The 27,501-nt window shown below is 41.6% G+C and overlaps 1 protein-coding gene across 1 annotated transcript; it reads left to right on the top strand.

The window, feature by feature from the left end:
• LOC105383369 (pregnancy zone protein) lies at window positions 1-27,501 on the top strand. Its single transcript, XM_048627848.1, has 30 exons — window positions 1-212; window positions 2,475-2,644; window positions 2,927-2,999; window positions 3,196-3,358; window positions 13,773-13,946; window positions 14,689-14,804; window positions 15,361-15,553; window positions 15,839-15,964; window positions 16,631-16,867; window positions 17,052-17,237; window positions 17,359-17,742; window positions 17,836-18,064; window positions 18,301-18,476; window positions 18,790-18,936; window positions 20,250-20,357; window positions 20,694-20,899; window positions 21,071-21,153; window positions 21,361-21,476; window positions 21,644-21,782; window positions 21,942-22,066; window positions 22,189-22,311; window positions 22,575-22,735; window positions 22,999-23,201; window positions 23,569-23,720; window positions 24,154-24,337; window positions 24,601-24,758; window positions 25,304-25,421; window positions 25,859-26,055; window positions 26,391-26,970; window positions 27,288-27,501. The coding sequence occupies exons 1-30, from the start codon at window positions 127-129 to the stop codon at window positions 27,398-27,400; spliced, it is 5,226 nt and encodes a 1,741-aa protein (XP_048483805.1). The 5' UTR covers window positions 1-126; the 3' UTR covers window positions 27,401-27,501.

The raw sequence follows: 27,501 nt of genomic DNA, 5'->3' as shown, positions 1-27,501 counted from the left end.
ACATACAAATTAAAAGTGACAGTTGAAATGAATCTCGTGAACTCGTAAGTGGTTTTTTGAACTTGAACAAAATGTTTATTAAATTAGTTTATTTAAAAAATCTGTGATTCAAAGAAGAATAAAACGATGAAGTGTGTTTATGTGTTAATGTTATTCGTGATAGTGGAGTCCAAGTTTACTAACAATGTCTCAGAACCAGAAGACATTCAAAGGTTGGTACATAAATATTGTGGTTATTTTTATCAAAAAGTTGAATATAGTACTATGCGGTCATTACATAGGTACATTGTAATCAACTTTGTATTGTAGGTATACATATAAGTTCTTACTAAAGCTAGGTACATTCATTAACATAGACTGCCTGCTTGGCAATGTTGCATTCTTGCACCAACATCCTAGTCTTTATTGGGGTTCCTTAGTCCCTTTAGCTCCAGTAGTGGGGATAGATTCTATTCCATGTTGTATTGACCCCTTTTTACCACTTTCCCAACCGAAATGAAAGGGTCAAAACATAGATCCCTAGACTGGCTTAATTCATTTGTGTGTCTTTGATTATATTTGGGCTTTTAACTTTAATTATCTGTTATCTGTAGCTAGGTATGTAAACATACCTACATCCAGTAAAGATTGGAAAGTGAGTGACGCGATGAGGCCAACGACATAGGCATAGATAACCCCGGGACACGCGGGCAACTGTAACTTAACCTTAGTGAAGTTAAGTTAAAACTGAAGCAAATAAGAAAGAAAGAAAAAGATTTTATTTGGTGCTGCACAAACACCGAACAAATACAATAAACAATACAATTTAAATATACACACATGAGCAAAGAAAAAGTTACACCTGTGATTGATGTTCCATAATGTCACTGGAAATTTTTCATGGCTCGTGAGTGTATTATGTATAACAAACTAGTTTTTCTAACGCAAACTTCTCTTGGCCTTGAAAGGGGTTCCCGTGGGAATTCCGGGAAAGAAATTAGCCTATGTTTTAAGTATATTGAAGTAAGTCGGTATAAGGATATTGTGTAGTCACAAAAAATTAGACAGTATTTAACAACGCCTACAAAATATGTCAAATTTCGTTTTAAACACTTGCTAAACAGTGTTTTAGTTTTTTAACTTTAAGTTTAACTCACAAACTTTCGCCTTATTTTAATTATTGATTATGTGTGTGATATTACATGTAGATAAGAGGTAGGTACGTTATCTTAGGACGGCTGAAGAGATTTTCATAAACCATTGTTGACTATAATCACTTCTCACTAATAAGATAATATCTGATAATGTAATCTGATCTATTTCAAAGTAAAATGCGTACAATAAATTTCATACAAGTCGTAATTTAAGCTTTTGATCAGAGGTTAAATAAAAGCAATAAAATTCAGACCAACCTATAACAACTTCACTATACCCAGAAGCTATTTATATATTTACGATACGATAAATAAATAAATACCCAGAATTGAAGCAGATTATTATCAATGAATTTCATAGGAACAACTAAATGCATTGAGATATCAAGTTTCTAATGATCCTATTAATCCTATAATAATAAGCCACAGTTTATGGTGCATCTTAATGTACCCAATATACGAACCAACTTACAATGTGAGTATTAATTATTATTTCATTTTTGGATGGATGTAAGACTGTTATTTACTCTTTCACGGGAAAACAGCTGGACCAATTTCCATGAATTTTGGCATGTAGCTGACATGGATCTAGATTTAAAAGGTGACTGAAGTTCGCGGGAAAACTGTATCAGTTTTTTCACACAAAGAAAAATATACTCACTTATGTAATACTATTATTTATATTACTTATCGCTGCAGTGGTACATAGTACATAGGATCATCTAGGTATGAAGCAAGAGTAATGAATAATGATATCATGTGAAACTCATCTGCTTTGCGGAGGTCATGGCGTGAGAAGTAATTATCTACATGGCATTGTGTTTCTTCATTACAATTATACTTACTGGATTACTATATTTTCTATAGATATTCAATAATGATGTGCCTACTAGAACAGAATACAGTTATAGTGGGACAGACACGTCTTTGTTATTGTGCTTAATTTCTATATTTATAATGAATTTTCAGATCGGGCTCGATTATAATACTTTGTGCTCGATTATTATTGTTATTTATAACAACGATTTATACCATAATACGAGTATACTTAAGTTTGGACTAGAGATTTAGATTTATTTCATTTAGAGATTTAGAGGCATATTAACTATCTCCAGCAATATACAACTTTTCCTAGTCTAGGATATCGTTCCGCGGCACACCTGATGCAGAGGGTATCCCTGGCTGTGCAGCGTGGTAATGCTGTCAGTGTCATGTGTACCTTTGGATCGGGTGCGTCTTGGGTGGAATTCTTGACTAAAATACTTTGCTTTTATTAAGAAAAGATTTCTCCTTAAAATCAAGACGATCTTCTTCACCCCTAACCAACCTCCATCCTTCCAGCTACCCCTGCACAGACGCCAACCACATCTTCCTGTCTCCGGGCGTGCTGTCAGCCGGCGGGTATTCCCGGGCGTGTCTGTCTCGCTTCCACACGGCCGGCGCCGCCACGCTGACCCTGACGCTGGCTGCGGGCGGGCAGCAGACCACTGCTGTGAGGGAGCTGGTGGCTGGTAAGCTGATTGTGAAGATTTTGCCGTTGTAGATAGAGTTTTGGGCTCTGTTTGAGTTAGGGGGGGTATTAGCGGTCATGTTTCTCAAAAATGGATGGATCTATTTTGATGAGGATTGTTTTGTTGGAAGGATGACTTTATTTTGGGTCTTTTAAGATATGTTTTGTTAAAATCGGTTAAGCCGTTCAGAAGTTATACGCTAATTTACCACCAGTAGATCGTTTTTAACTTCGGTTAGAGGTTCGGAGAGGAGTTTTTATTGTATTTTTTTTGTTTTTGCAGGTGATGGAGGGTGTATCGACATTGCGGTGCCGCAGTTACCGAACACTAAAGCTGAATTGATTGTTAACGTGAAGTGAGTTAAGTTTCTACATAATAACGGAATCACATAAGCAGGTGCAGCTGAAAACCAGCATTTTGCATGCCTTATCGACAACAGCACACGCTGATCTGATGCCTATTTAACTATCTGTTGTGACAAACATTCTATCTTTCTTTCTTTTCTTCTCTACTCCTTATCACAAATTCTCTCAACCCACCATTCCCCCCAGCTACCCCTCCACCCCGTGCACCTGGCAGCAGCGCTCCTCGGTCCGCATATCCAGCGCCTCCGTGCTGCTGGTGAGCTGTGAGCGCGCGCGCTGCCGCCGCGGGGGGGCGCTGCGCGTGCGGGCGAGCGCGCTGCACGCCGACCTCACGCCCAGGAATGCTCCCGTGAGTAGTTGTACTACGTAGTTTGAGGGTAGAGCGCTAGATGTCGCCTGTGTTCCCGTGAGTACTTGTACCACGTAGCTTGAGGGTAGACCGCTAGATGTCGCTAGTGGCACAGGATTAACTCAAGCCGAGGAATGCTCCCGTGAGTTAGTTGTGCTATGTAGTTCAAGGGTCGAGCGCTAGATGTCGCTAGTGGTACTGGATTAGCTGACGTCATGTTAAGCTTCCATGAATATGGACGATCAAATACCGACAAATTGGTTTAATGCACCACCAGCGCCGTATTTATAGCAAATCGCGATAAAGTTACTTTTATCTACGTAGATAACGAACCCTTGTATCTACGAGCGACTTGTATAATGAGGGTTGATACATCGACACTAAGTTAGCTATGGTGGCTACCCGTGCTGGTGGTGAGCTGCTGCCGCCGCGGGGGGGCGCTGCGCGTGCGGGCGAGCGCGCTGCACGCCGACCTCACGCCCAGGAATGCTCCCGTGAGTAGTTGTGCCACGTAGTTTGAGGGTAGACCGCTAGATGTTGCTAGTGGTAAAAAATTAACCAACGCCGAGGAATGCTCTCCTGAGTAGCTGTTGCTGCTATATAGGGCGCTAGATGTCGCTAGTGGTACAGGATTCGCTGAGGTCATTTTAAGCTTCCGTGAATAAGGAATAGGTATGGACGATCAAACATCAGCAGCCGCTACGAGGGTTCGTAATCGTCGTAATGCGTGATCCACAAATCACAGCGCCGTATTTATATCAAATCGCGATAAAGTGGCTTTTATCTACGTCGATAACAAACCCGTCTACCAGCGACTGTTATAATGAGGGCAGATACATCGGCACTAAGTTAGCTATGGTGGCTACCCGTGCTGGTGGTGAGCTGCTGCCGCCGCGGGGGGGCGCTGCGCGTGCGTGCGAGCGCGCTGCGACAAGACCTCACGCCGGAATGCTCCCGTGAGTAGTTGTTGATGCTATAGTTGAAGGGTTCAGCGCTAGATGTCGCTAGTCATACCTACATGAATTTACAGGATTAATTCACTCCGAGGAATGCTCCCGTGAGTACTGCTGCTGCCGTACTTAGTAGTACGGCCGACATTTTAGCTATTTACAATCTATAAGCACCTTGGCGAAGAATGAGAAAAGTATGGAGAGCTGGCCACCAACCTGCGGTAGTGGAGAGGCACTCGAAGAAGAAGAATCATCTTCGGTCGCCTGTCAAGCATTTGCTAGAACCATAAAAGTTGCGTCAGATTTTACGAGCGAGCGACGCTGCTTTAGTTAATGTTAGAAGTTAGAATGGATCGCCGCATTGATGTTATCTTGTCTTGCCTTTTTTACATAGTGATGTATACCAATAGTAGATCTATTCGTAAACACCTAACTAGTAGGGAATCAAACCCTAAACCCTGAGCACTTTAAGCAACTCTGCTTTCGATAACATAAATTCATTTTAACATAACATGAACAAAGAATTCTATAAATAACTTAGCAACGATTAATTTATAATCACGACCTCTGTTGCAAATAATATAATACTTGTTAACACAAAATACACGGATCTCAAGCCTCAAAACTGGTTGTAATTTAAACACTGTAAGTGGGTAAAGGATGTCGGGTCAATAGCATCGCCATTCGTCACATATCCAGTGTCCCTCGCAACCTGTCCTAACGGTACCACATGCATGCAAAACATGTTATTTAATTATGTACAGTGAAAAAAAGAGATAAGAAGCCACCGATTTTGCACTGGTGACTTCTTATCCCTTAAAGAAAGGTTAATTAATACACTCCCGGGCATTGAAAAAGTTCCACTCACAAAAAGCAGACAGCAAACGACCCCAATTTTTTTCAAATATATAATTTAAAATTTGAATAAAATACTACCGCGTGTAGTTGGTAATATCCTGATGCTCTGTTAAATGTACTTCAATGTTGTAAAAGGCGTCATTATCCTAGCCTTTTCCGTTTAGGAGCAATTTGGTGTTTTACTCAGAGGAACCTTTTCATTTCGTGTTATCGTATTTTGTCAGCCTAATTCTTTTACCAGCAGTGGATGATTATTGGCTGATGTTGAAGATGATCCATTTACCACGGTGACAAACCCTAGACGAGCTCTAGATTTTGTGACACGCTAAAGGGAAGAAAATAATTATATAAGAATAATTGCACCTACATACAAACACACCGATACTCTCACTCTCATTGCTTCAATAAAATAAAATAACCGTAGTTACCAAACTTCATAAAATACAAAATTAAGCTAATGCAGGTACATTTACCACTACCTTAATTGAGACACTTAGGGTAATTTCATTCAAATTTAATCTTTACATCCCACTAATAAGGGACCCTATTAACTTGTAAGGTTTATCTAGACCCCACTGTACCCAAGCGGAAACATGAACACAAGTTATAATAAAATTATGCTGCATAATTATTGCATGTGCAAAACTAAATTTTCCGTTCGCATTTCTGCAAAACGTGGAAAATCTAACTTTTGCCAGATATTTCTGTTGTAAGGTAAGTACAGAGGGCCATAGAATATATAATTTTACTAGTACTTACCCCATTTTTGTCCAAGCTATTTTGATGGTCAAGTTCGATTGAACCATTCTTAATTAAGTACAGTTCCCCAAAATTGATAATGCACATAGAAATCTTCGTCATTGTTCGGCAACGGTCGTATTCCCGAGCGTTAGAAAACTATTATGTATTTAGAGTGGTTAAGTGCATTTTCTTCATGAAATTTTAGTAGAATTATGTAATTGGTGCTAAAAGAGATAATTGATTTATCAGTAACGAAATTTGATTCGATAATTCATAATATTCCATAATATTAAAATTTACTTCGAAAATGTTACAGTAGGTACTTTTCAAGTGTCTTACTGAAGCTGATGTAAAGATGGATGAAAGAAGGTTTGAATAACACAAGGTTTATATTATAAGGAGCAATGGATTTCAAACACAGGTTTATATGTATAAAAAAATTGAAATCTCAGTTCAGAAGTATTTACAGCACTGATTATTTCACATTAATAAAAATGTTTACATTAAAATCTCAGTTCAAAAGTATTTACAGCGCTGATCGTTCACAATAATATTACAATTACAAACTTGGTTTTTTGGGTGTGGCTTTATTGGCAAAGTGAAGTCTATCAATGTGACGCAAATTTTATTCATAAATGTGCCTCATAATATGGCATCGTCAAAAATAATTAAAGTTGAAATTAAATTCACATTTGAAAAAATTAACAAGAACGATGTGTAATTGCAGCTCTTTATAATTCCACAAAAGTAATATTGATCTTGACCTTGAGACCCTTGACTGATCGGTGACAGCCACCGACCGCCCAAATTGTTTTCGATTATGTGTCACATGATATTGACTACTATTTCTTTCGAACAAGGATCAAAATGCAAGTGCTTTGTTTAAGGCACTGATTCGGGTGTTTCCGGGAATACGACAGTTTGCGAAGATTTGCATGCGCATTATTAATATGGGAGAACTGTAATTATCAATCGGTGACGACCTAAAGTTAAGCACAATTTTATTGTCATCATATCTACCTACTCATCATATTTTATAGTCATTTTCATGGGAATTTTTAACATAAATAACTGCAGTAAGGATTATGTGTATAAGTAAATAAATCACAGATTTATAGCGTTAACATGCAAACATTACATTATAACTTTGGCCTAACGTACTCACATATTATAATGTTCGAAGAGCTTCTATTCGTAGAATTGGCAGACCGGTCGTAGGGCCTACATATTTTCTAGATTCTAGTACATCTGCATTTGCTACTTCATTAGGTAATAAAGAATACAAGATGACATATATGCCGGGTTGAATAAAATATTTTTCCACCCATCTTTGGTCCAAACTACGGTAAGTAATGACTACAAAAAAAAATTGTAGCCGTGGATACATTGGACACTGTGGACCTAGTTATTTATTTCGGGTTACAGGAGCCTATGTATGTCCAGAAGTATAGGATTTTAGCTAGTCACAGAATTTGGAAAGGAAAACCTTACAGGGGGTTAGGTTTCTTTCCACCACGCATTTCCCATACATTCGGCAACATAAAGTTGTACTTATAAAAAGGAAAAAAGTTGAAGGGCGTGTTAGATAGGTAGGTAAATAAATTATAATTAACAAAAAACGCCCCCTCGTTGGTGATCCACTTAGCTCACGGGATGAAAATGATGGAACAGTTACATAACACGTACTGTTGGGGAAAACGATAAATTCTCATTGTGTTTCCCAATTTACATACTTAATACCGGATGTTCGGACGCGATGTAAATCAAATATCACATTTAACACGCGCACTCTGCTCGTTAATAGTAACTGTAATTATTGTTTTCAGGAAAACCAGTTTCCAAAAGTCACGCTTTCGCGCGGAATTTTCGTAGTTATTTATCTGCCTGGTTGCATAGTAAAAATAAAGTTGAAATCCAATTTTTTACAATATTTTTTTAGATTTAAATTATCAATACTAATAAATGCAGTAGGACCCAGATAGCTAGTTAGAAACAAAGCTTGAGACACCCTTTCTTACGTGCTAGACTGACAAAGATCGCGAGAAATACTTCGACAGCTCATGCTTCAGAACTCTTTTCTTGCTTTACTTTTTCTACGCGTCTTTTTAGATTTTTATTTCAAATTCAAATGGTTTAATCGACGTAAAATTTTACAATTATTTGTCGATAGTCATCTACCACCATTTCACAAAGGCCCCGTCATTGAGAAGGAAAGAAATGGCGAAAGAAACTCCTCGAGCATCTTTTCAACTTTTTCCTTATATCTATTACAATTTTTACTTATATCTAGTACCTACAATTTTACTTAAGTACCTATATCCATTTCATTTTTTCAATAGCCTTAGCTGAGGTGGACAAGACCACGCGTTTTTGTCGTTTAAATAATCATTTATACTATAGTAAGCTTTACTACATAATGTAGCTTTAACATAATTCTTAAATTTTTGCTCAGTAAGATTTATTGCTTCATTTGATAATTTATTATAAAAACGTATACAGTTCCCCATGAATGATGTGTTTGTTTTCGAAAGTCTGAGTGTGGGGAAAAGCAACTTATTTTTGTTTCTGGTCTCAATACCGTGAGTGGCTCCTACTTTACTAAATGAATTTAAGTTTTTACGAACATACATAATATTTTCATAGATATATTGGCATGGAACAGTTAGTATACCTATTTCCTTAAACGTATCTCTTAATGAAATTCTAGACCCTAATACATATATGGCTCGAATTGCTCGTTTTTGCAGAACAAAGATTTGATTAATGTCAGCCGCTCGTCCCCACAATAGAATTCCGTAAGACATAACACTATGAAAATAACTAAAATACACAAGCCTGGCTGTATCTACATCTGTTAACTGTCTAATGGTTCTAACCGCATAAGCTGCAGAACTCAATCTACCGGCTATCCTCTCAATATGGGGTCCCCATTGCAACTTTGAGTCAATTGTAATACCCAGGAATACCGTTTCATTTACTAACTCTAGCTTATCGTTATTCAATGTCAAATATGTCTCTACTTGTCTTACATTAGGCAAAGTGAATTTAATACATTTCGTTTTCTTGGAGTTAAGAGCTAAATTATTTACAGTGAACCAATTAGCAACTATGGAAAGAGCACTGTTTGCATTGTCAAAATTGACTTCTTGTCGCTTCAACTTAAATATAAGTGAAGTATCATCAGCAAACAGTACTATCTCACATAATTTATCTACCAAAAACGGTAAATCGTTAACATATACAAGAAACAAGAATGGTCCTAAAATCGAGCCTTGGGGAACACCCATACTGACAGGACAGCCAGCCGAACGCACTCCATTTATGTCAACTAGTTGAGTTCTGTTGCTCAAGTATGATTCCAATAATGTAAGAGCTTTGCCAGTTAGCCCATAATATTTAAGTTTCATAAGTAGAGTGGCATGATCCACACAATCAAATGCTTTCGATAGATCGCAAAATACACCCACAGCATCAAGACGCTCCTCCCAAGCACTAAATATGTGTTTGACCAACGCGACACCAGCGTCAGTTGTAGATCGACCTTTGGTGAAACCGAACTGTTGGTTATGGAGAAGGCCGTGAATACTAAAGTGCGAAAGCATTTGATGCAGCATAATTTTTTCAAATATTTTACTCAGTACTGGCAAAACTGATACAGGCCTAAAATTATTGGGATCATTTTTCTCACCAGATTTAAAAAGCGGTATTAGTTTACTAAGTTTCATCAAATCGGGGAATACACCGACCTCAATGCATCTGTTAAAAAGATTAGCCAAGTGGGGTGCTAGGATATCAATAACATGACTAATAACTTTAACGGACATGCCCCATAAATCTTCGGTCATTTTTAAATTTAATTCTTTATAAGTGCTAATTATTGTCTGTGTATTTATACCATGAAATTGAAAGTCGAGATCGCAAGGCGGTGCATTCCCTCTTAGCAAACGTTCAGCTTCAGCGCAAGATGAATCAAGGTTCTCAGTTGTAGCTATCGGTATACTACGGAAAAAATCTTCAAAGACGGAAGCCACTTCTTCACTAGATGAAACAATTTTATCATTAATTTTAAGTTCAAAATTTAAATCACGTGGTTTATTCTTCCCGGTTTCAGTATTAATGATATTCCATACGGTTTTAATCTTGTTATTAGAGTTTTTAATCTTTCTATTTATATAATCTGATTTAGCTTGGTGGCAAACGGCTTTGAATATCTTTGTATATTTCTTTACATAATCTCTAAAGTTATCGTCATGAGTAAATGTACGCTGTTCATAGAGATCATATAATTTACGTCTGCTCTTATAAATTCCCGATGTTGCCCAGTCATTAAGACTTAGTTTACAATTAACATCTACTTCTTTCTTAGTGAACACGTTTTCAAATTCTCGAGACAAACCTTGAAATATTTCCTTAAAGGCATCATTGGGATTTCTTTCAGAGCTTCTACAGTAGTCAAGTTTACTGTTCAATCGAGATTTAAACTTATCAATTCTGTATGATGTTACTGGTCTGAACTTGAAAGTGGCTGACTTACGTTCAAAAGTACAAGGAAACGTAATAATTTGCCCACTGTGGTCGGATGGTAAACAATTGATTACAGAATTATTAGTAAAATCACAATTACAGTAAATATTATCAATACAAGTCGCTGAGGTGGGAGTAATTCTGGTTGGTTCCAGGAAAACATTACTTAAATTAAATGACTTAAACAAGTTAACTATAGAACATTTCATAGAAGTCTCAACTAATAAATCAATATTAAAATCTCCCACCACGACCACTTGTTTTGAGCTCCTAGATAAGATGGTAAGACTATCCTCCATCACTTTCTCAAATACTTTATAGTCAGTAGATGGGGGCCTGTACACGCTTACAATTATATACTTGTCCATCTCAACACAGGCTAGTTCAGCTATTCTTTCGACTGATAATTTTACAATATCTTTCCTTTCCTTACATTTTAAATTGTTCTTTACAAATATTAATGATCCTCCTTTGTCTAACGATTTCCTATTAAATGAGCTAATAACATTGTAATTTTTTACATTAAAATTCATGTCATCATTTTTTAGGTGATGTTCAGTAATACAAATTATGTCTACGTCGTATTGTTCTAAAAATAATTCTAACATTAGAAGTTTGCGAGAAAGCCCCTGAATGTTCTGGTGTACAACTCTCAGTTGCTCATCTCTTGTCGTACCTGGCAGTTTAAATTTACATTAGTATTACTACTAACTATCGTATCAGTTGGTCCTACTTCTGTTATACAACTTATAACAGGGTCATAAATATTGTAAGCTAACAACTTAGCTATCTGTCGCTTATAAAATTTAGGTACAAATAATGTACTCCTGGTCAAAATAAAATTATTAATAAATTTATTTGTATCGAAATACATCGTTTTCTCTCGGTCACCAAAGGTCATGTTAAATAATAACATATTTAAATCATGAATATAGCTGTTCTGCTTTGTGGTCCGTGAAGCGGAGTAGGGGAACGCACAAATTATGGTTTTCGTAACATTCATGTCAGAAAGTGCGTCATAACACTGAATTAGGTCCTCCTTCTTTACATCTATGCTATTTCCTACTAGTACTACTATTGTAGTGTTCAAGCTGTATTGCCCTGATACTATCCTATCCACAATTTGCTTAAATGTGGCGCCTGGCATACATATGTTAACTACATTTTGTCTGAGATAGTCATTCAGCATATGACCCATCTTGCTACCTAGCTTATCAGAGAAAACAATTGTCTCATAAGGAGCTTCTCGAAGCAGGCCGGTACACGGTGTTGAAGATAGGGCAATCTCGGGCTGGTCACACGGTGACGGGCTGGTCGTTTGGACGGCTGTCTCGTCGTTGCAGACTGTAGTAGGCTGGTTCTCATGAAGATTGCAGGCTGGTGGCAGCTGAGCGTCAGGTGGTAGGACACTACTCGTCTCGACGACGGACTCGTCGTTGCAGATTGTGGTAGTTGGATGGACATCAGCAGGGGGGCAGGCTGGTGGCAGCTGAGCGTCAGGTGGTAGGACACTACTCGTCTCGACGACGGACTCGTCGTTGCAGATTGTGGTAGTTGGATGGACATCAGCAGGGGGGCAGGCAGGTGGCACCTGAGCGTCTGTTGGTAGGACACTGTCTGCTGGCTGCTCAGGTGATGCTGACATCTGGGGACTGGTGGTTATATCCCCAGAATATGGCACCCGGGTACTGTTAAGGGCAGACTCTAAGTTGACTAGTCTGCGCTGCAACATTGCCATGTTCATCTCATAATAAGTGTTGCATTCTGAAAGCTCCTGCCTATGGACTAAAATTTCATTTTCGTACTTATGGACCAGTAGTCCAAGTCTAACATTTTCTTCATTAATGGACTTCATATGGTTATGTGAGCTTTTTTGGATTTTTCTCACTGTATGTTGGCTTCTCTTTATAAATCTGTTGATTTTACAGTATTTTTTCCGTTTATTCGCACCAATAATCTTAGTTGTCACTTTGTGTTCGCAGGGCTCTTTGCAAGGTGTAGTGAGGTCTATGGTAGGTACTGCTTTACATTGTGAGTTGACCAGTTCCTCATACAAAGCGATGGTTTTGTCATTTTCATCCCGCTCTTTCTCCTCATTCCGTCTTTGGAGGTCTCCGTTGGCTTCAGCCAGCTGTTGTTCCAGGCTGTGGATCTGAGACAAAGCAGCTTCATGGATGTTCTGGCACTGATGATATGACCTCAGTAGACCATTGAGCTCATCACACTTGCCTTGCAGGTCTTGGTACAGGATATCCTGTTCGCACATTTCATTCTTTAGCACTGTGTTCTTTTGTAATAGGCACTCAAATTCTTTTTCATTTTCCTCCCGTTCCTTCATGAGTTGGTCTGTCAGTTCACGGGATGCTTTGAGGTCCTCCAAGGTTGTCCTCAGTCGGAGTTCCAAGTCACGGGTCTGTGCCTTGCTTCGGGACATCATCTTGGTTTTGTCTGAAAAAACACGGGGTGCTACGGTAGTATATCGGTATAGGATAAGGGGTGAATAGTCAGAGAACCTCAGATAGGCTTCTTATCAGAATTTTAGATACAAAACAGTAAAGACTCTTTAACTACTAAAAATACTGATAATTTGAAGTTTAATTAAGTAGTATATTTTAAATTATAACCTATTTTCACTAAAGAAATATTACTCTATTCATTTATAAAAAAAAAAAAAAAAACTTAGTAAATAATAAATAAATAATAGTTTCAATAAGCTAAAGATACAATGAAAGGTTGTTTTGTTAGTTATCTATGTAACAAGTACAGGCATTCAAATTCACTTCCACATATAAGTCAAGTGAACCGAGCACACGAGTCATAGAAGGATTTAATTCCCTATTCCTAAACCAGGACTACCTACAAGACTACAGGGATGGGGAACAGGTTATGTTAGAAGGGAATTACTGAATAAAATTTGTTGTTTTTTACTATTAAACCTAGTGTGTATTGTGGTAAAATTTGAAATTAAACGATGAGAGGGGACAGGGAGACTACAGTTTTTGTATAGGATAAGTAAAGTTACTAGATTTGTGGAATAAATTGGGGTTGAAAAGAAAAGAAAACAAAGTCAAATATATTACCTACTTATTAGAGCAAAGGGAAAGTAAAACGGCAAAGAAAGTTAGAATATTTAGATAGTTATGGCTTAAGGCTGAAAGGGAGGGAAGTCTAGATAATTTAACACAATACTCGCCTGATAATTCGTTGGAAATTTGAAGTTTGACAGGTTACAGGTGGGTCCAATTTCAACCTCATCAATTTGTTTAAAACCAAGTCGTATTAGGTAGGTACTACATAGTTATTTAATTGTAATAAACCTTTTCTATACCAAATGTTTCCAGATAGACGAGATCTACCTGCAGTCCCCAGCAGACGCGACGGGCGAGCGCACCGTCGCCGCTAGATGGCGTGGAGTGCGCACGCGCCTCGGCCTTGCGCAGATACAGCACCGGTTGGACGAACAAGCAGCATCGGGCACGTGGACTGTGACCGCCAGGCTCAATGACGGCACCACGGTAAGTGATGCTATTGGTGCGCGCTTATGCCGCTGGATTATGATTGGCCAATTTCGAAATTGGCATGCTCCTGCGGCTCTCTTATGATTGGTTGGACCTGAAACAAAAGCAGCACCAGCTTGATGAACAAGCAGCATTGGGCACGTGGACTGTCAGTGCCAGGCTTAATGACGGCACCACCGTAAGTGATGTTATTGGTGAGCGTTATGCCGCTGGTTTTTTATTGGTCCATTTCGACATTGGCACGCTCCGGCTGCTCTTATGACAGGTTGGATCTGATGCAGAAGCAGCACCGGCTTGACGAACAGGCGGCTGCGGGCACGTGGACTGTGAGTGCCAGGCTTAGTGACGGCACCACAGTAAGATGACCAATGAAGAAGGTGTTTAAGTCCCCTTTGTAGGTGCTGGTGGAATAATGAAGCTATGACGGCATTGGTTTTCCATGGTGCTTTGCCGCACGGTCGCTATTGGTTTGTTAGCCGCGGGGTTATGGACCGTCTAAGCGAGGCTAAATGACAACACCACGTTAAGACGACGCAGTCATGCTATTGGTGCGCGCTATGCCTGTCGGACCCTATTATATCGGTCTCCGACTGCTTCTATCCGACTGGACCAGCCGCGGACATGTGACTGGAAGCGCCTGGCTCAATATTTGACAGTGCTGACTTCTGCTTAACGTTTGCGTAGTTTTTACAGTAAGACGTTGGACTAGCTTATTTTTAATGTGCATCATCGTCTACAGGCATCAGCGAACTTCCTGGTGGGAGACTACGAGGTGCCCCCGTTCCACCTGAGCGTGCGCCACGCGCCGCGCGTGCTGCGGACCAGCGAGAGGCTCGTGTGGAATGTCTGTGTCAGGTATGTCTGGAGGGTTACTGTAGCAAAATAAAAAAAGAACGAGGGATGCTTACGATTTGCGACGAGATAGTTTCATGGTTAGCGCAGCTGCACTACGAAACTTCGCCTTCGCTTGATCCTCCTTGGACTGAAGATAAGAAAGACAAAATATTGTGGAATTCTCTCGAAGACATCTAGCAGTGGAGGCACCTAAATAATCTTACTTATATTGCCTTCACCCTTTCTTCTTTTTATAGTGCCATCTCCTAGCGAAGGTTGGCAATCATCCTGCTGATTTCCGTCTTGGAGGCCGCTGCACGGAACAATTCTCCAGTGCTCAGCTGGGCTGGAACCACTGGTGTAGATTTTGCAGCCATGATGTCATTGGCGTCCCAGTCCTCCTCCTGCCTTATATTTTCCCCTGGGTTATAACTTAGAGGAGTTCATATTTGGGGTTACGCATAATGTGGCGGAAGTATTCTAACTTGCGTCTTTTTATGGTATTCAGTACTTACATCACATAATTCCTTAAAAATCACTTCTTCTTCCATACTTAATTCAAGTTATTTCCCCCCAGATACCCGTGGAGCGAGGCAGTACAAGGCATGCTAGTGATCCGTCTGCGCGGCGCAGCTCGTTCTGGTGGCGTGCGCACGGCGCTGCGACTGCGGGCGCCCAAGGCCTGTCACCGACATGCCGTGGCGGCCCGCAGGGTTGGGCTCCAGGGGGTGGATCCTCCTGATGTGGTGGTTGCTGACTTTGCTTTCCAGGTATGGAGATGGGGTTGCTTAAAGCTTTTGGGTTCTTCTAGTGCCGTTTCCTAACGGAGATTGGCGATCATCTTCTTCTGATCGTGGGGACTACAAAGGAACGAATTTGCTAAAATAAAAACTGTGCCCTTGCTAACAACCATGCATAATATTATGAGCCTTAGACCAAATATTCCTGATATGAGTATGAGCACATCATAAATTCTCGCACCATCGTTTATCATTTGACCACCAGTCAAAATAGTCACACGTTATTCTAAAGCTACCTTTTTTGGTATTTTTCAGGAAGATGGCACCAGAATCTGGCAAAATACAACAGTCATCTCGCAAGTGATAGAGGAAAGGGTTGCGTTGAAGTTCCTCACCAAGTATCGGACGGTCGTATCGCCAGGTCTACCTTATAAACTTAAGGTACCTACTTTTTCTACCATACAGCCACCACATACCAGCCAGCAAAGCAAAGTCTTTTAATTCAGTAGAAGGATATAGGTTGCTGCTCCAGTTTACACAGGAGCTATTCAGTAAATACACAACTTCAAAAGATAGAAATATAATATGAAAAGTTTCATTCTACAGTGGATAGGTACATTCCAGATATATTATGTAGAATGGCATTAAATTCTACCTTACTAAAATATGACTTAGGGGCCGTCCATTAATCACGTGAGGCTCAAAGCCCCCCCCCCCCCTTTTAGGGGGTACGGAAAACCTCACGAAACATCACGAGGGGGGAGGGGGGGCATCGTTAGACATCACGTGTATAAATTTTTTGACAAAAAGCGCAAGGTATTTCTGAACCGAAATTTTGAACGGCGCAAAAATTTTATCGGTAGATAGGATTTATAGGATTAAAATAATAAATTTTATTGCAAAACGAAAATTGCGTTTTGATTTGAAAAACATTTATGTGTAATAAATGTTTTTCAAATCAAAACGCAATTTTCGTTCCTCCTACCTCACCAAATATCACCCGGGGGGAAGGATTTTTTTTTTTAGAAAAAACAAAAAAAATAGAAAAACGACCTCACGTGATCACGTGATTAATGGAAGGGCCCTTATTGTTTATCTTCATTACAGATCAAAGCAACACAATGGGATGGAAAGCCGTCAGCCAATGAACGCCTCCGAATCTGCCGAACCCCCTCCAGCCAACCTTCAGTGGTGACAGAAGAATCCTCGTTCAAACTACACAAGGTTCTTCCCAAAAACTCCACGGTCGGGGAGTGTGATGAGACGGTTACTGATGGGAGAGGAGTGGCCCGGATCATGTTCACTGTTGGGGAAAATGAGGTGTTCCCGTTTTATCGATTTGAGGTGAGTTGTTTAACCTAAACAAAGTCAAAACCTTTTACAAAAATTACAAAGGACTATTTTCGGACTGAAATCAATCCCTTCAAGACTATTAGTGGCAACTAAAGTCGAAGACTGATTTTATGTTTCTAACTAAAACATAACGTCCTTTACAAATAAGCCATTCAATATCTTGTCACTCTTTCAGGCTACGATCGCCAACGACTCTCAGATCTACGCGCCTCCTCTGTACCTCCCAGTGAAGAGGGCCGGTCTCTCCCACGCAGCCTTCGGTCCATTGTCTGGTGACTCCCTCACGCCAGGAGCCAGGGTCTTCGTGCCTCTGTACCTGAACCTGAAGAATGTCTCCAAGGCTATCACTGTGCATTTTGTTGTAAGTGCTTCTAGTTTTATTTGAAATTATTTTGCATAGTCCTGTGTCGCATTTTTAGATCATCAAATATTGCTAACTTTTTCCTCTTTGTTGGGTAACTTCTATGTGATCTTCATTCCAGGTAGTGACACGCGGTGGGACCATCCACCGGTGGGGCGCCACAAGCCAATGCCCCATCGCGAACTCAGGTCGAGCCAGATCAGCCTCCCGAGACACCGACTGCAATTACTTCAGAACCTACGACTCCTATGGCTCTAAACCTCAACAAACCGATTACTTTCAAAGAGAAAATAGCCTTTATGTACCAGATCCAAACGCCTTTCGTCGTCCCTCTAGAAGTGACCCGGAAAATCTTTTAGATCGACATCTGCTAAGGGTTATGTTGCCGATACGTCTGACGCATCAGATGTGTCCCGACAGTCATTTGTTAGCGTACTTCTACTATAATGATGAGCTGGTCAGTGCTAGCAAGCACATTGAGATCGATGAATGCTTCGCTAATAAGGTGAGATGTTTTAACTGGCGATTAAGAATTATTTTTAAGAAAATGATTTAAAAAAGATTACCGACCTAAAAATGGATTAAACCTTTCTTCCAGGCGCAATTAACGTGGAAATCTCGTCAAGCAAGTCCAGGCTCGTTCACCACTCTGCAAGTGTCCACCCAGGGTCCTTCTCTCTGTGCCCTCACAGCTTTGGATACGGCATCAAAATGGGTCCAGCCGGACATCCAGGGGGTCCGGGAGGTGCTGATGACAGAGGTCAACAAACTCATGGATGCGAACCGAAACATGACTGTGTATGATGCTACAGGCGATTGTTTTATGAGTGAGTGACTATTAACTTGCTTAGAGTTAGGAAACCCTACTGTGCCTAAGTTATACTACTTACATTCACTTAACAGAGTATACATGGATATTGTAATATGTACCTAGTTTGTAATCACTTGAGCTTGCTGTCCTAAGTAACAATCATTGGGCCAATTTCCATCACCAACATTACTAGCCTCACACTGTTTTCCACCTCTTTCCCATGCAAGTTCTAAAAAAGATTTTCAAATCCAGCGGATGACAACCCCGGTCTACCCACCAACAGCCGAGACATCACGATAGCGTCTCTAGCCTCGGCCGGGCTGCGCTGGGTCGGCGCTGAGACTCCCATGCAAAGGTCCTGTGATGCTCCCTCACCGCTCACTACAGGGCAGTATGGTGACTTGAAGCCTAGAAGCGACTTTCAAGAGGTAAGTATTCTACTCATCGTCATCATCAGCCGTCGATCGTCCTCTGTTAGATATATTATATGGGATGCAACTATTACTTACAACTGTAATATACCTACCTACTTATTGACCTGTGACCTCTGCTTTTATCCAACCATAGTAAGAAGACACGTGACCAACAAAGTTTCTATCGAATATGGTATTATTTTGTTTATTTTTAAAACACGTAGAACAAAAGTTGTTCAAAATGGCCCCCTGAGTCACCCCCTTTCGGCTTAGTATACCCTTTTTGCAGATCTCTATAGATGTAGCCTTAAATTTATATTTCCTGCAGGCATGGCTCTGGAAGCTGGTGGGCGTCAGCGGCAACGGCTCGGCACTGGTGTCGGCGCGGCTGCCCGACTCCATCACGCGGCACGAGGCGACGGCGTACTGCCTGTCGCGCGGCGGCGTCGCCGTCTCGCCCCCGGCTGTGTTGCAAGTGAGCAGGTTCTGTTATGTCAGGATTGTTGTGAGGATTATCATGCGGCATGAGGCGACGGCGTACTGCCTGTCGCGCAGCGGCGTCGCCGTGTCGCCGCCGGCTGTATTGCAAGTGAGCAAGCTTTGTTGGGCGGATCATTGTATGCAAAAATGACTGTTTATAAATGGTGTTGCAAAATTGGTATACTAAGCCGAAACCTACATGTGCAGCATGGTATATCTAAGCCCGAAACTGAAATCAGAATTTGGAAATTCGCGAAAAATATATTTCATTTTCCGTAGAAACTTTGTTGGTCACGTGACTGTTTACTATGGAATATTTTTTTTTTTTTCGCGAATTTCCAAATTCTGATTTCAGTTTCGGGCTTAGATATACCATGCTGCACATGTAGGTTTCGGCTTAGTATACCAATTTTGCAACACCCTGTATAGAGAACCGCCTACCCGCACACACTGCCGCCGCCGCGGCGGCTCACCGCGCGGAAATTTACTATGGAAAATTCGCAATCCGCGCGGTGAGGCGGTGAAGTGTGTGAACCGCCTTATGTCTTTAGAGAGAACAGCCCATCAGTTATGAGGATTATCACGTGGCACGAGGCCTACTGCCTGTCCCGCGGCGGCGTCGCCGTGTCGCCGCCGGCTGTGTTGCAAGTGAGCAGATACCGGACCACCACCGACACATTATTAGCAATCCATAAAGCAGCTTTGCTCACCTGTAAAACATCTGGTAGATTCATAGGAGTGACGTCAGATTTACAAGCGAGCGAGGATTGTTAATAGCTATTGTTTGGTGCTGGTAGCCCGACGACGGTTTTGTAAAGAGAAACAGCGATAACATTCTTTAATATCAGAATCTAATTTCGAAATAGGTATCTTAGACAAGAGTTTACCTAAACAGCTATATGCGCAGCTTTTCGGCGTACACACTTTTCATTGAGTACTGAATTCAGTGTGAGAGGAAAATATACCTAAGCACAGGAAAACTACGAAGTTATTAGACGTAGGCTGATATGATAATGGGTATAAGTAAGCCATAATGATAAGGAGATTTCCTCGATTAGATTTTATAGGCAATTTTCACGAAAACACCCAGTTTTATTCAAGGCTACAGTCATCTACTCGTATTACGTAATGGCATATAAAGTTTTATATGAATTGCGACCTTCAGACCAGACACATAATTTAGGCCTAAAAATCGTAATAGTTATTGACTCTTAAGCTTATACTGCATAATAATATCATAAAATATGAATATTTTCTTCGATAAATCTTTCGGGATCACATTAAGGTTACAAATGATCATGTTTTCAGGTTTTTCGTGAGTTTTTCATCCATGCAGATGGTCCAAAGAGATTGCGAAAAGGAGACACTACTTTCATCAAATACAGAATCTTCAACTATTTACATGAACCATTATCGGTAAGTAAGATTAGCATAAAATTACGCCACTTGCTTTACCATTAATTACGGACATATAAAAATATACCTACCTACCTACCTTATCAAAAAAGCTACATCTGTTACTTAGCACCAATTTGTCCATCATCATTAGCCTCTAATAGTCAACTTTCGGACCAGCCTTCCTCATTCAGGCACTGCTACGGCTACTTATCTAAGGTTGTCGGTCCACTAGGCTCTCTTAGTTATACTGTTGATTTTCTAACTTTTCATAATAAAATTCTGGTGATATCTTCCAGATCTCAAAATCCCAAGCTCTTGTTTTAAATATCAATCGTCCTTCTCTTTCACCTCCAGGTCCAAATCCACGTGCTTCCCGACCCGCACATGTCCCTTCTCTCTCTGCCAGTGGTCTCGGCGTGCCTCGCCCCCCGCGCGTCCGTCGCCCCCCGCGCGGAGCTGCAGGCGCGGGTGGCGGGGCAGGGCCGGGTCAGTGTCCGCGCGGTTGAGGTGAGGGGAGGGTGCGGGGGCAATGAGAGTAGCAGTGATAGGGAGTTGGTTAGGTGAGTTGGTTTTGTACCTACATTGTATGACAAACAACAAAATATATCTTTTATAAAATATATCTATAGGCACTCAGCATTTTTAGACCTTGCTCCTGCTGTACCTCTATGTTTTCAGGCGGTAGCGTCCTGAGTTCAGTATATAAGTTATGATGATTAATGTTCTTACAGCGATGAGGTGATCATAAAAGTGAACATCGAACACGAAGGAGTGCCCAAACAAGAGCATCGTTCTTCCCTGCTTTGTGCCAGAGGTAAAGTAAACCATAACAGAAACTGGAAAATTAGCTTTTACTTTTTGATTTTACCCTTAAGTATTTATTTACTATATCCCGAAATTCCAGTGAAATTAAAAATATGACAAACTAAACAAAACATTTTTTTCACACTATCACTAGTATTGCTCTTGTGGCAAACATTTGACCTCACTTGCGGCTACCTCCAGATCCCAATGCTTCCAGGTAGCAGTGACTCTCCATCCAAGGTCACCTGGTCGTGGCCCGGGGCTGACGTGGTGCCGGGGTCTGAGTCCATGGTGGTGTGGGCTGTGGGAGATGCCACTAAAACTCTACTTTCCGTAAGTTATACATAATACTATGTCATCTAGAAATCTCGTTTATTTTAATTAAAATTTGCCTCCTGAAAATCATAAAAGAAAAAAAGTTTGACAATATTTGTGAACTACGTCCATTGATATTCGTCCCTGCAACTAAATTCTAGCATAACCTGTTTTCTTTACTCCAGGATGCCGATTCTCTGGTGACACTCCCTCGAGGTTGCGGTGAACAGAACATGGCTCGTCTGGCCACCAACCTGCTGGCACTGTCCAGACTCGAACCCCACACCACTGCCGCAGCTTTAGCTAGAGATCATGTCAGTAGAGGTGAGATGGTTAAATAAACACAGTTAACAATTAGGTAGTTAATATTTTAAGGAGTCTGAATGGAATATGGAATACTTAACTCTGTTTAAATTACACCTGCATTACAATGTGACCGTGTTCCGGAGTTTCCTTCTAATCTTTCCATCGACCATGTTGCAGGTTTAGCCCGCCAGCTCCAGTATTCACACCCGTCAGGAGGTTTCAGTGCTTTTGGTGTCTCAGATGGAACACCCTCGACTTGGCTGACGGCCTTCTGTATTCGGTATCTGAGACGAGCTTATCAGGTAACCTTGCAATCTCCATTAAACTTGGAAATTGGTACTTACTTAAGTACTACTTGCTTTTGGATGTAATCAAAATCAACAAAGTCACCTACTTTTGTAAAGGATGCTTTGTTTTTATGCAGGTGATATCGCCAAGATCACGTGTACCGCAAGACGTGGAGAGGTCTGAGCGGTGGCTGCTAAACCAGCAGATGGAAAATGGATGTTTCCGGAACCAAGGTCAAGTCTTCCATAGGGAGCTGAAGGTATACTTCCTATCATTATGCAATCTGATAAATTTATTGTGGTATCGATATGCATTCCTGAAAGCCGTTGTGTTTAAAAGATCTCTGGTGGGACTGGATCGCCTGGCTAAGATGATCTGGTTACGTCAAAATGGCTTATGTGGGTAATTATCACTAAAAGGGCTTCATGTCATCATCTCACACGAAGGGGTTTCAAATGAACATCTGTTAATAGTGCTTAATTGTAATGTCTACATATTATATCAGAAATTGTAAAATTCCAGGGTGGTGTCGGGGAAGAGGGTGAGATAGCGAGCGTGGCCCTGACGGCCTACGTCATCACGTCACTGGTGGAGGGAGGGGTCACGATCCCCTCCAAGGTGCTGGCCAACTCACTGGCCTGCCTGAGAGCTCTGCCGGCTACGAAGAATAATGTGTCTTCCAGGTACATACTTATTATTTTCTTAGGTTTCAAAATTATCTAGGCATCCCCTACTGGACTACATATCAATTTATAGTTATAGGTATACCTAGGGATATACCATCACGACTATCAATAATAAGCCATCTACAGAAGACCTTTGTGACGCTTACAGCATTGTAACTAGTATAGTCCATCGAAGCCCCTACTGTAGTTACTTGTGGTAGTTACTTACCTACTTACCTGCCGAAAGAGAATCTCAAATAAAGAGATTGTTCCATCCATAGAATCTACGCGCAAGCCCTTCTAGCCTACACCTTCGTTACCCTCAAGAAGTACGAAGAAGACCTGCGCAAGACCAACGACGCCTCGTTACTCCAGGATCGTCAGGAGACAGTCGCTGGCCTGCTGAAGGACGAGGAGTCGGCCGTCATGATGCAGCTGCTGAGGAGTGCCACGAGACGAGATGACTTCGTGTGGTGGGAGACTGGTAAGAGTAGATATTAGCAAGTATACTGTTTCCACTTTTGCAGCTTGTGAATTCTGTGGTTCAGTCGCTTTTTTCCAGTCTGTAACAACACATGTAGCTACGTAGACCACAGCTGATGACACAGACGCCTCTGGCCACACGAGAGCGATATTATGAAATGATTATACTTCAGGTATACTATGTAAACGAGTACCTACTTATCTCCACTTCCTCTACCACGACCTCTTAACACCATAGCGCAACTAACTAAGGCGAAGGACGCTATATCATTGATACAGATCCAGAAGAAGCGTCTCTCGACATGCAACCTCCTAAGCCATTTATTTGATTATGACCGTTATTCCTAAACTAAAGCCTCTTCGCACAGGCTCCCTCTCCACATCAATAGAAGCGACGAGCTACTTCATCCTGGCGACTAGTCGCTGGGCGGGCGGCCGCGCGGCGCAGTGGGAGGCTCGCGCCGCCGCGCGCTGGCTGCACTCGCATGTCGGCAGTCGCGGCGGCATGACTAATACTCAGGTGAGGAGTTGTTGGCGCTATCTGGAAGGTCATAAATGGGGGCGGAGTTTTTGGCGATGGGTGCCCTATCCCATAATATTATAATAAGTACCTATGTGCTGTTGGTAGGTTGGAGTCCAACAGAGTCCAACACTGAGTGGGGATAGTCCGCTTAAACTTTACGATAGCGTTACAGATTACAGATTGTCAGTTTACATTATGCTCGGATTAGACCATCGCAGGGGATTGTGAAGGACATAAATTAACCAAAAAACCCACCATCTTTTCTATGTATCTACCCTCTCCCGTAGTAACATCAGTCATTTCAGTCCCCTAATAAAGGTTCCCAATTACCGTGCGGAATTTTGGCTGACTTATGGTACTTTTGGTACTTTTGGTTTGATGTTCACAACATACATCCTCAATACCACAACTCACAGATCACATATTTCAGGACACACTGATAGCCCTGGAAGCGCTCACCGCCATATCCTCGTTCCTGCCGATCCCGGCCGCCAACCTCACGCTGACCGTGATCTGCGGGGCCACCGTGCTATCCGAGACCTTGACCGAGGCCGCTGGCGTGCCGGTGACCTTGAAGATGAAGGTGTGCGACGAGGTCAAGGTCGGAGTTGAAGGTGAGTTCAAGAGGTATATGCTATATAAGTACTGTGTATTTATGAACACTAGCAAGTTCTTGTCTTGCAGTGGTACACGTGACGAGATCAGAACAAGTTTGATCATTTACTTCGAGTTCCTACCTACTTTCTGCAATCCATTCTATTTTGATCTGTCTGTAAAAGCCCACACAACGCCCGAGCTATGTAGGCTAGGTACAAAGTTAAATATGGTCCACAATAACTACCTACTCATCTAACTACTCCGTCTTGTATTCTCCCAGGATCTGGCTGCGCCCTAGTCCAGGCGACGCGGTCGTACAACAGCCTGTCTGCAGCTCCGACCAGCGGCCGCCTGGCGGTGCAGCTGTCGGTACGCACCGATGGACCCTTCGACTGTGATAATAACAGCACCTTCTGCTTCTGTGCTGCTGTTGTTGAGGTAAGGGAATCCTGGTCTTTACTTTAGGAGTTATAGTAATGTTCAATAATAATATCCAAACTACACGGCATAACCAGCAGCAGAAATTCTTTTTCTCTCAGAACGAACAACTTCAAGTACCTACTTAACACTTTCAAATTAGATACCTAATTAAGTGGATGTCGAAGTAGTGGGGTGGCTTCCCTGGAAAGCTTTTAGGTCAGTTGCTGATGAGGACAGGACGGCGTGCCTCCTCTTGTGAAGGCCTTACGGGGTACCAACAGACACAAACTATTCTGAATCTTTTAAGAGAGTTATCAACTATCTGCCAGTTTCAATAACTCTATGTACCGATGACTCGTAACTAGCTACTTTCATACTGTTTTGTTTTTCACACATAAGTTAGAACCAGTCACAGTCATCGGTACATAGACATTGAGGAGGGTACACCCGAGTCCGCGTTGTTCTATGGCACTTGTTGAAACTGGCAGTATATCCAATTATCAACTCTCCCCCCAGTAAACTAACTTACCTCTCTTATCGACTATACACCCCCTCTGCCCCAGGCATGTGTGCTATGGACGGGCCCATTCCCCGAGATGGCGCTGCTGGAGGTGGCGCTGCCGGGCGGGTTCGGCGCTGATGCAGCGAGGGTCTACGCGCTCATGCAGGACCGGCATACGCGTAAGATATTTGAATGGAGTTTTACCCCCTGCTCCCACTAGATGACGCTGTCGGGCCGATTTCTATCGTGTGTGTAGGGCTGGCAGAACAGATTACATATAAAATGCACATCCAATAAAAAATCGGCCCGACAATGTTGTCTAGTGGGATATTTTCAGCCTGTCGATATTTTCCAATATAAGTTAGAATAATTAGATGGGTAACCTAACCGCGTGAATTGACCAAAATGCTGGCCATAATAAAATTTTATTAAACATCTACAGTTACGCAACGTCTGATACACGAATAGCGTCGTCGCTTAGTTTTGACATAACTACTTATTCCTTCCGCGCCTCATCCAGCACATCCAAGAGGACTTGAAAGCGTCATCTGCATTGGCTAAGCTACGTGGTTCCTTGTGTAACAATACGTTCATATCTCTCTTCACCATTTCCCAGTGCTCCGTCGCATAGAGATGCCTCCCAACGGGGGTCGGGTGACGTTCTACCTGGCCTCCACGGACGGAAGTGCCGCCATCACCGGAAGCGGCGGCCATCAGTGCTACAGTCTCCACGCGGTCGGCCCGCGCGCCCGGACCAAGCCGGCTTACGCCCGGGTCATGGACTATTATAATGCTGATGTCAATGATACTCAGGTGAGGCATGACAACATAATTAATATAATTAGAGATGCCTATAGGTACTCCGTAGCTTTAAGCTACAGTTAAATTTAAGCGTCCTCACGCCGCGCCGTATCAGAATTGAGTTAACCGTCTAGCTGAAAACTACCTGTATAAGTAGATACTTACCTATGACCTACTGTCCATCATAGCATAGCTCATACTTAACGCATAAAATCAAGCCGGACTTAACTAACTAGGTTTTACCGACGATCCTGATGTGCATTCCTTGGGATGCTTATATAGGCTCACTATCTCGTATGATGAGGATGAGGATAAATTTAGATATAACAACCTGCTGTAATTTTCAGATCTACACTATCCCTGAAGAGTGCCCGCCGAGGTATCCTCTGGAAAAGAAACCAGACACCGGCTCAGATAACATATTCAACAACGCAAGATCTCTTAACGGAGACCCCATCATCGACGAAGACTTCTTCGAGGAACCGATAGACGCTCCATTGGAAGACCCTCTCTATGATAACCTGGCTACTGATAGTCACATGGGAGATAAATATAGAAGTATAGTGCTCGAGAAATATTCTCAACAGGAGAAAGCTGGTACAGAGGCAGATTTCCCCAGCAATAAATACACAGACTCAAGATACAATTCCAATGAGAAGATTGTAGAAAATGAAATTTTAAACCGAAGTGATGCGCATGAGTTTGGAACATTCAAAAATGGAACTGATCCAAACGTTGCATCAGAACTAAAAAGTCAAGACGTGAAAGAGGTCACAGTTGAAACGGTTTTGGAGAATCCAAACTTGTTACATTTTCACGTGGTAGACTCAGAGAAGGATCTAGAAGTGCCGGATGGAGACAACGGACCAGCTCCTTCGTTTGCTCTTCCTCCAGAGGGTTTCGTGGTTCCTCCGCCTACTATGTCAAGTAAGTACCTACCTATAGCATAGGTACCTACCCTAGGTACAGTAGCAAGAGGGATACTTCACCAAAATGGCAATCCTTCTGCTCATTGGTCGAGCCAGGGTTATGGTTGCTCCCACCACATCTTTTTTTCTTAACCTACGTTTACAATTAGTAGGTACTTAACGTTAATTAATAGTTAAGTTAACCTCGGATCTACTTATCATTTTAATTAACCTAGTTAACTACTCTAATCTGAAATAACTAGTTTTATGAAAAAAGTTACTTATTTACCCGGGCCCATTTAAAGTCCTTAGCTTACCCCATATCACTTTCAACAGGACCATCGTACCCACCGCCAGAAGACTACTCAATCCCGAAGATGTTCCGCCCCCGGCCCCATTTCTACTACGAGTACCCACTCACCAGGTCCAGACAACCTCCTGCTGGTTAGGACTAAGGCATCTTACTTAAAACTTAAGGATAGTTATTTATTATTGTAGATTTTAAAGTAGATTGGATAAGGCTGTGAAAATAAAGTGCTTTTTATACCTA

Source organism: Plutella xylostella, chromosome 19 (genome assembly GCF_932276165.1).
Source record: "Plutella xylostella chromosome 19, ilPluXylo3.1, whole genome shotgun sequence".
Classification (NCBI taxonomy): domain Eukaryota; kingdom Metazoa; phylum Arthropoda; class Insecta; order Lepidoptera; family Plutellidae; genus Plutella; species Plutella xylostella.
This window is presented reverse-complemented; position numbering and strand designations above follow the sequence as displayed.